The sequence below is a fragment of the Trichechus manatus genome, unplaced genomic scaffold, assembly GCF_000243295.1.
Source record: "Trichechus manatus latirostris isolate Lorelei unplaced genomic scaffold, TriManLat1.0 scaffold00042, whole genome shotgun sequence".
NCBI lineage: Eukaryota > Metazoa > Chordata > Mammalia > Sirenia > Trichechidae > Trichechus > Trichechus manatus.
The window spans coordinates 6,331,028-6,345,751 of NW_004443978.1; the positions used below are offsets into that span (position 1 = coordinate 6,331,028).

The 14,724-nt window shown below is 44.4% G+C and overlaps 1 protein-coding gene across 2 annotated transcripts in view; it reads right to left on the reverse strand.

Moving 5' to 3' along the window:
• Nucleotides 1-880: 880 nt before the first annotated feature.
• KIZ (kizuna centrosomal protein) overlaps nucleotides 881-14,724 on the reverse strand; it is a 176,680-nt gene continuing 162,836 nt past the window's right edge. For both annotated transcript variants that reach the window (XM_012555584.2, XM_023731397.1), the window contains 2 exons: nucleotides 3,889-3,932; nucleotides 881-1,901 (listed from right to left, as the gene is read on the reverse strand). In XM_012555584.2, coding sequence (XP_012411038.1) covers nucleotides 1,798-1,901; nucleotides 3,889-3,932 — 148 coding nt within the window. In that variant the 3' untranslated portion in view covers nucleotides 881-1,797. The remainder of the gene's footprint in view (nucleotides 1,902-3,888; nucleotides 3,933-14,724) is intronic.

A 14,724-nucleotide genomic window follows, 5' to 3' on the forward strand; every position in this document is an offset into this window, starting at 1 on the left:
TTACATTTGCCTTTTCTTGTCTTTTTATATAAGTGAGGTCATACAATATTTGTCCTTTCGTGATGGACTTATTTCACTCAGCATAATGTCTTCAAGTTCCATCCATACTGTAGTATGTATCAAGACTTCATTTCTCTTACTGGCTGAGTAGTATTCCATTGTATTTATGTACCACATTTCATTTACCCATTCATCTGTTGATGGGCATTTAGGTTGTTTCCACCTTTTGGCTATTGTGAATAGTACTGCAATGAATACTGGTGTACAAGTCTCTTTTTGAGTCTCTGCTTTCAAGTCTTTTGGGAAGGAGTGGAATTGCTAGGTCATATGATAGTTCTGTTTTTAGTTTTTTGAGGAACCATCACGCTGTTTTTCACAACGGCTATACCATTTGGCATTCCCACCAGCAATGGATAAGGGTTCCAATTTCCCCACATCCTTGCCAACATTTGTTATTTTCTATGTTCTGTTTTTTAAATCTTAGCCATCCTAGTAGGAGCAAAACGGTATCTCATTGTGGTTTTATTTTCATCTCTCTGATGGCTAATGACACTGGTGGCCATCTGAATCCAAAGTTGTAATCTTTTCAGAAGCAGATTGCTACATCTTTTTCCCACAGAGTGGCTGGTGGGTTGGAACTGCCGACCTTACCGTTCGCAGCTGAGCACTTAACCCCTGCACCACCAGAAGTCCTTATATTCTGAATCCAAAACCAAACCAAACCCATTGCCTTTAATTCCGACTTACAGCGACCCTACAGGACAGAGTAGAACTGCACCACAGAGTTTCCAAGGCTGTAATCTTTACGGAAACAGACTGCCACATTTTTCTCCCATGGAACAGCTGGTGGGTTCGAACTGCTGACCTTTCTGGTTAGCAGCCAAGAGCTTAACCACTGTGCAACCAGGGCTCCTTTATATTCTGGATACAAGTCCGTTTAATTAGATACATGAGTTGCAAATGTTTTCTCCCATTCTGTGGGTTGTCTTTTTACTTTCTTGATGCACAGAAGTTTTAACTTTGATGAAGTCCAATAATTTATTTTTTTCTTTTGCTGTTAGCGCTTTTGATTGTCAGAGCTAAGAAACTACTGCCTAATGCAAAGTCACGGAGATTTATGCCTACGTTTCCTTCTATGAGTTTTGTAGTTTTAGCTCTTACATTTAGGTCTTTGATCCATTTTGAGTTAATTTCTGTATGTAGCATGACATAGAGGTCCAACTTCAATTGTCTGAATGTGACTATCCAGCTGCCCCAGCACCATTTGTTGAAAAGGCTAATCTTCCCCCACTGAATGGTCTTGGTACTCTTGTCGAAAATCAATTGACCATAACTGTGAGAGTTTAGTTCTGGATTCTATATAGATCAATGGAATATGGAGTTAATTGAATCAATACTCCATTGATCTATATGTCTATTCTTATACCAGTACCACATTGTTTTAATTATTGTAGCTTTACAGTAAGTTTTCAAGTAGGGAAGTGTGACTACTCCAACTATGTTTTTCTCTTTCAAGATTGTTTTGGCTATTCTGGTCCCTTGAATTTCTATATGGATTTTAGGATCAGCTTGACAATTTCTGCGAAGAAGCCAACTGGAATTTTGATGGGCATTGCATTCATCACTTTATTTTCTGATAACACTTCAAGCACATAGGCTGGTTCATATTTATGTCATGAAATTTCACATTAAACAATTTAGAAAACTTAAAAGGATTTGTTTATTTTGGCCATCACATATGAATACAAGGTTGTAGTTTGTTTAAAGACTTTTATTTCCAACAGACGTTACAGCTTATTAGTCATAAAAATCATCAAAATCATCAGTAGATGTGTTATGGTTTCTAGGACGTAAAGCAGCTTCAATTTCTGAGTTGCTGTCATCAGACTCACCCCAGAAGTCTGGAAGACAAAATCAAACAGCCATTTAACATCTCTGTACTCTGATCAGTTCAGCTTAATCGTTTATGAAACAGCACAGCAAGACTGGCCAGTTGGAGCAGTGGCCTGCCAAGGGTCTAGCAGGGACACCATATGATGCACCTGACCAGATACACCCGGAATGCAGGGCAATACTGTACAAATTTATATACTTCACAATGAGTTCAATGCATTGTTATGGAAAACACTTTGCAGAATACCTCCTTTTCTGTTCTGCTGCACCCAACTCTTGACTATAGGATGGAGGACTTAAAATAAGGGCCAACACGGAAGCAGGGTCAGCTGGGGTGTTTTACCAGGCCTGATACCACCTCACCTCAGCTGCTTCTCCATTTTTATCTCCCTTTTTCTTTACAAGAGCAGAGCGGAGAAGGGAGAAAGTGATATTGATCCTGGGACAAGGACTTGGATACATGTCGTTTATTTGGGAGGTGATCCCAGAAACAATAGGGAGGAAAGTGGAAGAGTGACGTAAGAAGAGAGGAAGCCAATAAAGAGTGGGTGCTGGCAATGGACAGCTGGAGCTCAATCCTGCTGGGGGCCCTCTGAGACTGTGTGGGACACACCTCAAATTGTCTTGGCAAAAAGAAAGGAAGTGAGGTTATTTATCCACCAACTCCCATCTCTCTCTGGTTGAGGGCTGTTCAGGGGGCATCAACTCCCTGGTACTTTGGGCTGCAATGTGAGGCTAAGCATGCCCCTGTGGGCAGAGAAAGCCCTCAGGCAGAGGTACACAAAGATGAGAGAAGGCTGTGGGCATGTATGGGAACTGAGGTGGCCTCCAGGGTGCCTGACAGGATGTGGTGGGGACACAAACGGCATTGCTACATTGACAATCTCCTACCATTGACTACTAACATCCACAGAGCTCGACCTTCCAGCTCTGTGCTGCCTTCTTATACACAACCCCATGTACTCTTCACACCACTCTGGGAAGGAAAGTATTAATATCTCCATTTCACTGCACAAACTGAGGCTTAGGGAGGTTAAGTAACTGGCTGCATCCACAGTGTTAGTGCATGACCAAGCCAGGAGTCCCACTCAGGTCATCTGACTCAAGCCAATGCTCTCAACTACAACCCACAGGGGATGAGGCTGAAGGAGACAAGAGGAGAGAGTCCATGCTCGGCAAGGGATATGCCACAGTGTTTCTATGGAAGGAGGGATAGGTTCCTCCTAGGAACTGGGCCTTGATGGATGAGTAGGAGCTCACTGAGCCAAGGAGAAGGGAATGGAACTTCTGATAGAAGGGATGGTGTGACCAAAGGCACAGTGGTGGGTGTATCTGGAGAAAACCGGTTGTGGCTAGACCCAAAGAGGGCAGGACCTTGGGAAAGAGCTGAGCTGGAAAGTAGGGATGGGGCCAGACCATGAAGGGAAAAAACTTGGACTCTACCGTTCAGGTAGTGGGCAGGCATAAGCAATTCTTAAGTAAGAAGGTAAGAAGGCTGAGTCAGGTTTTGGGTTCTGGCAGCCAGGTGGAGGACAGCCAGGAGCTGGGGAGGTGCTGGATGTGAGGATAAGAGTCTACTGCAAGAGCCTACTGCAAGAGCCGTGTCATGTCATGAGCAGTGGGTATTAGCAGTGAGAACGAGGACAGAGGTAACAAAAGTTTTGTAGGCAGAATAAACTGGTCTTGGTAATCAAGTAGGTGTGGAGTCAAGATCCCCTGCAACTTCATACCTGCAAACTAAAATGCTAAGCACCTGTGGCCCATTGCACACGTGTACTCGGGTCACAGACCCGGTTACTGGTGATGGTGTGTTAAGAAGCCAGGAACTGATCCCCTCAGAGACTAAGATCACCCCAGAGAGCCACAGAGCCGCTCCTCTAATTACAGACATGCTTCAAATCCCTTACACGTGGGAACAGACAACAAACACACATCTCCAATAACTCCTTTGTTAAAGTACAAAGTGAAAATCTGGTCTCCAGGTATTTCCCTTACCTTTAGATTTTAAGGTGGTGGTTAGTTTCCTTTTGTTTTCATGCCTGTAAAATAAAGAAGTGGCTTAAGTCCTGGAGAAAAAATGAAAATCAGAGTAACATTTTCACAATAGCACACGAGAGAAGGAGCACACGTTGTTCACGGAAAGGCCGGCGACTTTAATTTATTCTCCAAGTTTTAAAGCCAAACATGTCAGGACTCGCATTGCTGGGAGGTGTCCCTGCCTGACAGCACCAGGTGCACGCACCCCAACAGCTGTGTGGAGAGGGAGCCAGCGCTCAGTACCTGGCGCCTCCATGCGCCGGGCTGCTGCCAGAAAACGGTCACCTGTTTCATTTAACAATCCTCTGAAAACCACTAACGTACAACGCTTTAGCACTTTCAGACGAGTTAAAAGTGAAATACCTTAAATAGGGAATTCAAGATGTTAGAATGCAAGGATTAGAATGCTGGCTAGCAGACAGGTTTCCTGAGTGGGCCCTTTCAGGAGCTCTGCAATTGTAATGAGTTTGAAAGTGCCCTCTGGGAGCACTGGGCAGATTTTTGATTATACTTATATTCTTTAAGGTTCATACTGAATGGTCAAAGGGGACATTTAAAAAGAAACAGTTACTTGTGCTTGATATTTTGGTGTACTTTCTCATGTTTGTGCCAAATATTAGCTTGCAGATGCCCTGCTTCCAGAGGGGATGCCCAGTGTGCTGCCTCACCGCTCTTCTCACGGGCTGGGACTCTGGTCCCCTGGATGCAGGAAAGTCTGCGAATTCATCATGTCTATCCCTTTGGACCAGGTATGATAAGATGTTTACCTGTATTGTACTGACTGTGCAAAGGCATTCGACTGTGGGATCATAACAAATTACAGATAACATTGTGAAGAATGGGAATTCCAGAACACTTCACTGTGTTCATGAGGAACCTGTACTTAGACCAAGAAGCAGTCATTCAAACAGAAGGAGATACTGCATGGATTAAAATCAGGAAAGGTGTGTGTCAGGGTTGTATCCTTTCACCATGCTTATTCAATGTATATACTGAGCAAATAATCCGAGAAGTTGAACTATATGAAGAAAAACGTGGCATCAGGATTGGAGGAAGAATCATTAATAACTTGTGATATGCAGATGACACAACCTTGCTTGCTGAAAGGGAAGAGGGCTTGAAGCACTTACTGAAGAAGATCAAAGACTACAGCCTTCAGTATGGATTACACCTTAACATAAAGAAAACAAAAATCTTCACAACTGGACCAATACGCAACATCATGATAAATGGAGAAAAGACTGAAGTTGTCAAGGATTTCATTTTACTTGGATCCACAATCAACACCCATGGAAACAGCAGTCAAGAAATCAAACGATGCACTGCATTGGGCAAATCTGCTGCAAAAGACCTCTTTAAAATGTTGAAAAGCAAAGATGTCACTTTGAGGACTAAGGTGCACCTGACCTAAGCCATGATATTTTCAATCACCTCATAAGCATGTGAAAGCTGGACAATGAATAAGGAAGATCGAAAAAGAACCGACACCTCTGAATTATGGTGTTGGTGAAGAACACTGAATATACCATGGCTGCCTGAAGAACAAACAAGTCTATCTTGGAAGAAGCACAGGCAGAGTGCTCCTAGGAAGAGAAGATGGTGAGACTTCATCTCACGTACTCTGGACATGTTATCAGAAGGGACTAGTCCTTGAAGAAGGACATCATGCTTGGTAAGGTAGAGGGTCAGCGAAAAAGAGGAAGACCCTAGATGAGATGGAATGACACAGTGGTGGCAACAATAGGCTCAAATATAGCAACGATTGTGAGGATGGCGGGGACTAGGCAGTGTTTTGTTCTGTTGTACGTAGGGTCATTACGAGTCAGAACCAACTCGATGGCACCTAACAACAATGTGATAAACCTACGGCGTAAAAATCTGTCTTTGGCCTTAACAGCAAAACAACAACCCACTGCCGTCGAGTCGATTCCAACTCATAGTGACCCTACAGGACAGAGTAGAACTAACTGCCTCATAGGGTTTCCAAGCAGTGGCTGCCGACCTTTCAGTTAGTAGTGGAGCTCTTAACCACTGTGCCACCAGGGCTCTTTGGCCATAGTTGCCGTAATTTACATTTTAAGCATTTCTTTTTTCAGCAAAATAAGCTCCACTAAAGTATCATCTTCTAGGGTCAGTATCTGTCAAGGATCCCTTTAAACTCAGCGCCTGTTTCTTTATTTGCCATGATCTAGTCTTGGCCGGTGGCCACTTCTCCACGAGGAGCAGAGTCCCCTCAGACCATCCGAAAGGGCCCAGCTGTTACTGACGGTCACAGAAGCTATGGTATGGTAGGCGCTGATGCTGTCAGCCCACAAGAAATCACCTTCCATGAAGTGCACACGTGTGCGCACGCGCACACACACACACGCACACACACACAGAAAGTAAACACAGATATCTACCCACCCCCCATTGCAAGACGACACTGGGCTATGCACTGGGGGAGAGGTGGATTACCAAAAGGTTGCAGAAGTTGGGGAAAAGGTGAGATCCCTGCTGGCTGGGGTGACTGAGAGCATGGGGGTGGGCAACCTGTGTGGCTGTAGATCCCTGAGGAAGCAAGGCACCCCAGGACTTTGCTTTGCAAGACAGAAAGGATTTCACAGGCTGGGACTGACGGGCAGGATGTGCTACAATGGGGCAGTGGGGAGACCTTGACATGAGCAAGGGCAGAGGCAGATGTGACCTCAAGGCCAGGTCTCCACAGCCTAGGCCACTTCTCTGAGCTCCAGAAACACGTCCAACACCCACCTGACTGCCTCAAAAGGGCCTCACAGTCAGCATGCTTATCCACCACCAAACTCATGATCTGTTCCTCCAAGCGGGGCCCCTTCTCTACCCAACCAGGTCCTTCCTCTTGTCTCAGCAAGTGGCACCCTGTCCCTCCAGTCCCTCCAATCCCCTTCTCCACTCCTTTCCCCTCCCCCACCCAATCAGGCCCTAGTCCTGCCGAGTTTACCTCCCAAGGTCCTCCACGATTTCCATCAGCACCAGCATCACCCTGGCCAATACCACCAGCATCACCTGCGAGATCTCTGCAACGGCCTCCTAACTAGTAGGCCCACATCCATCTTTACTTACAATCCATTTTCTACTCAAAAGCAAGCACAAGCTTTTCAAAACCCAAATCTAATCACTGCTTCATTTCCTTGCTTAAAAATCTTCAATGCCTTCCCACTGCATTGGCACAAAAACCTAAATCCTGAACAGGGCCTCCAAGGTTGATCCTGTCAGCCCTCCACATTTCTACCCCTTCGCCCCTCTGCCTCCCCCAACTTAGTTCTTATTAGTGGATGTTTTACATCCATTCGTGTGACTAACTGCTGACCGACCCCTCCCCCTCTAGATGGTAAGCTCCATGAGGGCAGCTACCGTACCAGCTTCAGCTCACCTGAGCAACCAGCGCTTAGCACTTGGTAAGTGCTCAGTGAACATGTGGAATGGATGAATGAACCTCACTAAGCACAGGGCCTTACTTAAAGACACTCGATCAATACCCAGTGATACATTACTTGATTTGCATGTTTCTATTTAATATGTGGGGCCCTGGTGGCACAGTGGTTAAGTGCTCGGCTGCTAACTGAAAGATTGGAGGTTTGAACCTACCAGCAGCTCCACTGGAGAAAGATGTGGTAGTCTGCTTCCGTAAAAAGATTTACAGCCTTGGAAACCTTACGGGGCAGTTCTCTTCTATAGGGTTGCTATGAGTTGAAATCGACTTAATGGCAATGGGTTTGGTTTTGGTATTTAATATGTAACTTTAGACCCAAGTTGTCTGAGTTTCTTTGGCTTCCCTGCTGGCAAAAAGAAAAATAAAAGGAAAAGAAAAAGCCACAGTCAAGGCTGCAAACATCACCACGTGAAAACCACGTAGGTAGGCAAGTGTTAGTAGTCACTCAACTCATCAGAAGCAAGTCAGCAGGCAATGCTGAACCCCTCTGTGAAGGTGAGCCACTACAGCATTTCAGGAGACCTTTACTTTCTGCACGGGACTTTCTAGGCAAGCGGAAGGTCCTGAAGCCATATCTCCATGATGCCACTTGAGCTTGCTTCTGTTTGTCCTGTGGTTACACAGCTTGGCTTTGAGAACATTTTAGCCACAGGGAGTCAGCGAACACCCCAGCAAAATGTGAATTGTGTAATGGGTTCTTAATTGTCCATCTTACTAAGTTTTCTTAAAAGAAACATGTTACAGAACTAAGTGCATGCCGTTCACCCGCTGAGAAAGGTGGAGGAAGCCTTTAAGGGCTTCCCATCCCACTCTCACACCTCAGGGCCAATCATTCTTCCCTTTGGGAAGCCACTTCTGAAGCTTAAACGAAGCCCGTGGGACACTGCGATTCAAGACTGGTTTTTCTCACCTACAGGCTCAGGGCCCCTGTGCTCTCTGGTTTACACCTGATGTATAAGCTGAGGCAAGGCCAGCAGGCGTGGCAGAAGAACTTCCTGTGGAGCACTGGATAGAGCCAACTTGTTCAGCTACTACAGTAAACCAGAGAAGAACAAAAATAAACACACTGCTGAAAGCATAAGAAACAAAAGAGCTAAAGTTATAGGTTACAGGATATGGTCACCAGACCCCATCACCCGTGCTTGGAATCATACTGCCTAATCCTCTGAGAGCACAAAAGGAACGTTTCTGTCCTGTAAAGCAGGGGTCGGCAACACTAACTGTAAAAAGCCAGAGAGGAAACATTTTAAGGCTTTGGGAGTCATACGGTCTCTGTCACAACCACTCACCTCTGCAGCTGTCGCAACATGAAAACTAATGGATGTGGCTGTGTGTCCGCTAAACTTCATTACAGACTCTAAAATCTGAATTTCATATAATTTCATGTGTCATGAAGCTTTATTCTTCTGATTTTGTTCCCCAACCATTTAAAAATGCAAACACCATTCTCTGCTCTGGGGCTGTATGGAAGCAGGCAGTGGGCCGGATTTGGCCTGAGGGCCGCAGATTGCCAATTCCGTTGACAAGCACTACCCACACATGATGTACCCGCTGTACACCAAAAAGCCCGTTTCCCCCACACGGTCCTTCACGGGCAACTTTTCGAAGCCAAGATAGTAGACTTGGTATTTTTCTGTAGAAATTACAGAAAATCTAACTACAATTAGACTGGAAGTTCTAGTACTTCAAATACACCATTTTCAGGTAAGATACACAGACGATTGTGTAAATTAAATGATCTCTGCAGAATTTCCCATTAGGTTTGCTAACTTTTCCTAATTGTACAGTAAATAATATGTACACACCAGGGAGATGCCAATTGTTAACATTTTGCCACACTGGTCTTATCACATATCTTCCCTCTGTCTATCCATTCAACCATCTTATTTTCTGATGAATTTTGGTCATTGTCTCTAAGTTCCCCTGCTATTGATAAACGAGATGAAGACAGTTCTTACTGAAGTCACTTTTGTTCTCATCCTTGTGAAACTTGAGAAGTTTAGGTCTGCCAGGACCTTGATGGAAGAGGTTTTACCTTAAGAGCAGCACCTGGCACAGAGCGAACACCGTATACATGTAACCACGATGATGCAGCGTACGAAGGAAAACAGTAGAAATTATGTGTGTCAACTAACTGTCCATTTTATGTGAGCACAAGGAAAACAGTAGAAATTATGTGTGTCAACTAACTGTCCACTTTATGTGAGCACAAGGCTAATGCAGTTAGAAACAGTCTCTTATAGCTGTGCTCAAGCAGTAACTAATTGCTGAATTTTATTAATCAAGATGGCATGGAACACTCATGAAGATCCTTCCATAAACAACTAAATGCAACATAAATACAGAAGTAGATGGTAAGTCTCTTCAATAAATGGCACTGGCAAAACTGGATTTCCACATGCAGAAAAATGAAACAAGATACATACTTCATGCCATACAAAAAAATTAATTCAAAATGGATCAAAGACTTAAATATTAAATCTAAAACCATAAAGTTCTTGGAAGAAAATACAGGAGCAAAGCTTTGGGACCTGATTTTTTTCAGTGATGGATTATCAAACACAGCAACGAGTGCACAAGCAACGGAACACAAACTAGATACCTAGGACCTCGTACAAGTTAAACACTTGAGTTCATCTAAAGACTTCATCACACAACAGCAAAAAGATGGAAACAACCAATCAACAGATGAATGGATAAACTATGGTATGTACACAAAACGGAATACTATGCAACGATAAAGAACAATGATGAATCTGCAAAACATCTCGCAAAATGTATGATGAATCTGGAGGACATTATGCTGAGTGAAATAAGTCAATCACAAAAAGACACATACTGTATGAGACTGCTATTATAAAAACTTCTGAAAAGCTTTACACACAGAAAGAAACAATCTTTGATGGTTACCAGAGAGGGGAGGAGGAGGGAGGGAAAAACACTAACTAGACAATAGATAAGTGGTAACTTTGGTGAAGGGTAAGACAGTACACAATACTGGGGAAGTCAGCACAACTTGACCAAGGCAGTCATAGAAGCTTCACAGATACAACCAAACTCCCTGAGGGACCAAGTTACTGTGCTGAGGGCTGGGGACCATTGTCTCGAGGGACATTTAGCTCAATTGGCATAACATAGTTTATAAAGAAAATGCTCTACATCCTACTTTGGTGAGTAACATCTGGGGTCTTAAAAGCTTGTAAGCAGCCATCTAAGATACTTCTACTGGTCCCACCCTGTCTGGAGCAAGGGAGCATGACACAGGGGAAAGATTAGTCCAAAGTACTAATGGACCAGACTGAGTCCAGCACAACTAGATGGTGCCTGGCTACCACCACCAACTGCTCTGACAGGGACCACAATAGAGGGTCCCGGACAGAGCTGGAGAAAAATGTAGAACAAAATTCAAATTCCCAGAAAAAGATCAGACTTACTCGTCTGACAGAGACTGGAGAAACCCTGAGAGTATGGCCCCCGGACACCCTCTTAACTCAGTACTGAAGTCACTCCTGAGGTTCATCCATCGGCAAAAGATTAGACAGGCCTATAAAACAAACACTAATAAACATAGCTCAACCACATATACGAGACTAAATGGGCATGCCAGCCCAGGGGCAAGGATGAAAAGGCAGGAGGGGACAGGAAAGCTGGAAGAATGGAAAAGGAGAACCCAAGGTCGAGAAAGGGAAAGTGTTGACACATCATGGGGTTGGCAACCAATGTCACAAAACAATATGTGTATTAATTGTTTAATGAGAAAATCATCTGCTCTGTAAACTTTCACCTAAAGCACAATTAAAAAAAAAAAAGGCGCTTGTACTGATAGAGGCCATGGAGAGCACAACATTGCTTGGTGTGAACAGTGATGCAGAGAGAGAGGTGTGGGATGAAAGTTCTGTGGACTCCGTAGTTCCAAGAATTTGGAGTTTCTGCAATCCAAACTACTCCAGTTCTCTTTCCCTACCAAAATATGCAGATTTAAATAGTGACAAAACTCTATCATGCTTCCTAAATTAGACCAAATAAAAATAACATCAATCAGAAAAAATTATCAAAAGAGTAAAGAGATAACCTACAGACTGGGAAAAAAATCTTCGGGAATGATATAACCAATACGGGTCTAATTTCTAAAATATATAGAAAACTTTTACAAGTTAACAACAAAAAGATAAATAACCTAATCAAAAACTGGGCAAAGGACATGAACAGACATTTCTCCAAAGAGGATATTCAAATGGCCAAAAGACACACGAAAAGATGCTTAATATCATTAGCCATCAGAGAGATGCAAATCAAAACCACAATGAGATACTATTTCACTCCCACTAGGATGGCTTAAGATAAAAAAACAAAAACCAACAAACGAAGAAAACAAACAAAAAGAAAATAATAAGTGTTGGAGGAGACACGGAGAAATTGGAACCCTCATCCATTGCCGGTAGGAATGCAAAGTGGTACAGCCATTGTGGAAGACAGTCTGGTGGTTCCTCAAAAAACTAGACGTAGAGCTGCCATTTGACCCAGCGAGTCCACTGCGAGGTACACACCCTAGGGATCTAACAGGAGTGACACGAACAGACATGCACAGCTATGTTCACTGCAGCACTATTTTATCTTGTTTTTAAATTTTTATTTATTTTGTTGTTGTTGAGATGATACACAGCAAAATATACACCAATTCAACAGTTTCTACATGTAAAATTAGTGACATTGATTACATTATTTGAGTTGTGCAACCATTCTCATCCTCCTTTTCTGAGTTGTTCCTCCCCCACTAACATAAACTCACTGCCCACTAAGGCTCCTATCTAATCTTTCAAGTTGCTGTTGTCAATTTGATCCCATATAGATAGTTCTTAATAGAGCATAATGCTCAAGGCAGACATTTTTTACTACTTAAGCTAAACTATTGTTTGGTTTTAAGAAGAGTTCAGGGGATATTGTTGGTTTAAGGTTTAAAGATTATCTCAGGGTAAATTTCAGGGGTTCATTCAGCCTCCATGGCTCCAGAAAGTCTAGAGTCTATGAGAATTTTAAATTCTGTTCTGCATTTTCCCCCTTCTGACCAGGATTATTCTATAGACTCTTTGATCATGAGACTAAATGGGCAACCCCTGTCTGGAGGTGAGATGAGAAGGCAAAAAGGGATAGGAGCTGGCTGAATGGACACAGGAAATCCAGGGTGGAAAGGAGGAGTGTGCTGTCACATTATAGGGAGAGCAGCTAGGGTCACATAGCAATGTGTGTATAAATTTTTGTATGAGAAAGTGACTTGAACTGTAAACTTTCACCTAAAGCACAATAAAAAAAAATCATCTATGAAAAAAAAAATCTATATGAGACCAAACAATCAACAATTACAACAAAAATGAGAAGGTAAGGGGACAGGGAAACTAGATTAATGGAAATGAAGAACTAGAAAGAAAATAATGAGAATATTCATGCATTGTGAAGAATATACCCAGTGTCACTGAACAATTTGTGTAGAAATTGCTGAATGGGAAACTAAACTTCTGTGTAAACCTTTACCAAAAACATAATATCATTGAAAAAAAGTAAATAAGTTTTAAAAAGTAGATGGTAAGGACTACTGTAAGTATTAAGTTTTGTGTCTGGAGCCAGCAAGTAGAGATACAAAGGAAACGTGGAAAATCTAGAGCTACGAAACCCATTATGAAACTATCACAGAGAATTTATGGATTGTCAATCCAGCGCCTTCACTATATGGGTGGTGGAGCCCAGAGAGGTTAAGGGCTGTGTCCCAAGACACCCAGAGCCAGCAGGTGGGGAAGCAGAAGTGGGATAAAACGCTCTCCCCAGTGCGCTGGGTCTTCTAAGAAGCACATGTTGCAAACAGCTGTCCCCACAGGCCCTTCAAGAAGAGTGTGTAAAACACTGGGCGGGGAGAACCCTGCCTGGGTCAGAACCACTGGGTCCTTGTCCTGATTGTGACCCTGGGTGTTGCTTTCAGAAGGTAAGACAGTTTCAGCTCTGGGGACAGACAAAGCCCACTCCCGACGTCCAACTCTGCTCACTGTGTGGCCTGGGCAAGTTCCCTACCTGTCCGAGCATCGGTTTTTTGGTCTGCAAAATAAGGATGCCCTCCCTGAGGTGTTCTGAGCAGCTCAGCGAGTATCCCAGCGAGCGGGTCCCAGCGAGCAGGGTCAGGACACAGAAGCCCTGGGTGAGCAGGGGCATCACGCTGTCATCAAGTCTGGACGAACGGGCACGTGCCTGGCCGGCGACGTGTTGTCCTGGGTTCTAAGTGAAGGGCAGCTTGTGAGTAGGCAAGGAGAGGGGTGAGTACTCAGGCCCAGGGCCCGGCTGAGAGAACACAGACCCGAGATGCACGAAGCTTCCTCCACGGCAGGCAGCAGGCCCGAGGGGATAAAAGCATGACAGACAGGGAAGATGCAGGGAAGCTGTTTTGGCTGGGCCTTGCATGAGCAGGTGGGCAGAGCATCTAGTCTGAAGGGGTCTGTGCGGTCACTGACCTGCTCGCTTGCTCACTCAGCAAATTTACTCGCTCACTCAGCAAGTGCCATAAAGGTGACACTGCATGTCAGGTTCTGTGTTTGGGGCTGCAGCCGCGAACGAGACAGATTTGATCTCTGCCTCAAGGCGCTCACATTCCAGTGGGGAGATGTATCAAAATAATAACTGTGACACATGTCAAAACAGCAACTGTGAGTCAGGCTGAGAATCAATGGCAATGGAATTGGGGATGACATTCTAAGCCCCTAACACATGCCTAAGACCTGCACATCCTCATCAAGTCTGGGGCCAGGAGGCGGACAGCTTCCATTAGCAGCAGGATGGTGGTTGGGAAAGAACCCCAAGCTCCCAAGCACCCTGCTTCCTGGACAATGAGAATGCAGAGGATGTAATCAAGGTTTACCACCACAGTACCCCTTGGAAAACTGAAGAAAGCCATATCCCCCCCGCCGTCCCCCACCATGTACCCATGCCCCAACCACACACACGCAGACTCATGCAGATAACTTGATGGAATACATGACTCCCTGCAGCCCAGGAAGTGCTATCACGTACAGCTGAGAGCCTTTGTGCCTGAGCAGATGCTGCAGCTATATACTGATGTCACTCCTTCCTGAGGTTCAACAGTCACTGAGCCACCAATGAGAAGCCCACAGCAGGGAGGAAGTGTACCTGTAAACACCCCTGGGCCACCACGATGACAGAAGCAGCCCCAGGGACTATGGGAAGGGCATCATGTACAGCCAGATCCTCCTCTGAGGAGACTTTCAGAGGTTAGGAGTGAAGCCGTGAAAATCTAGTGGGCGTCAGCCAAGCCAAGTGTGGGACAGGAGCATTCCAGGAGAGAA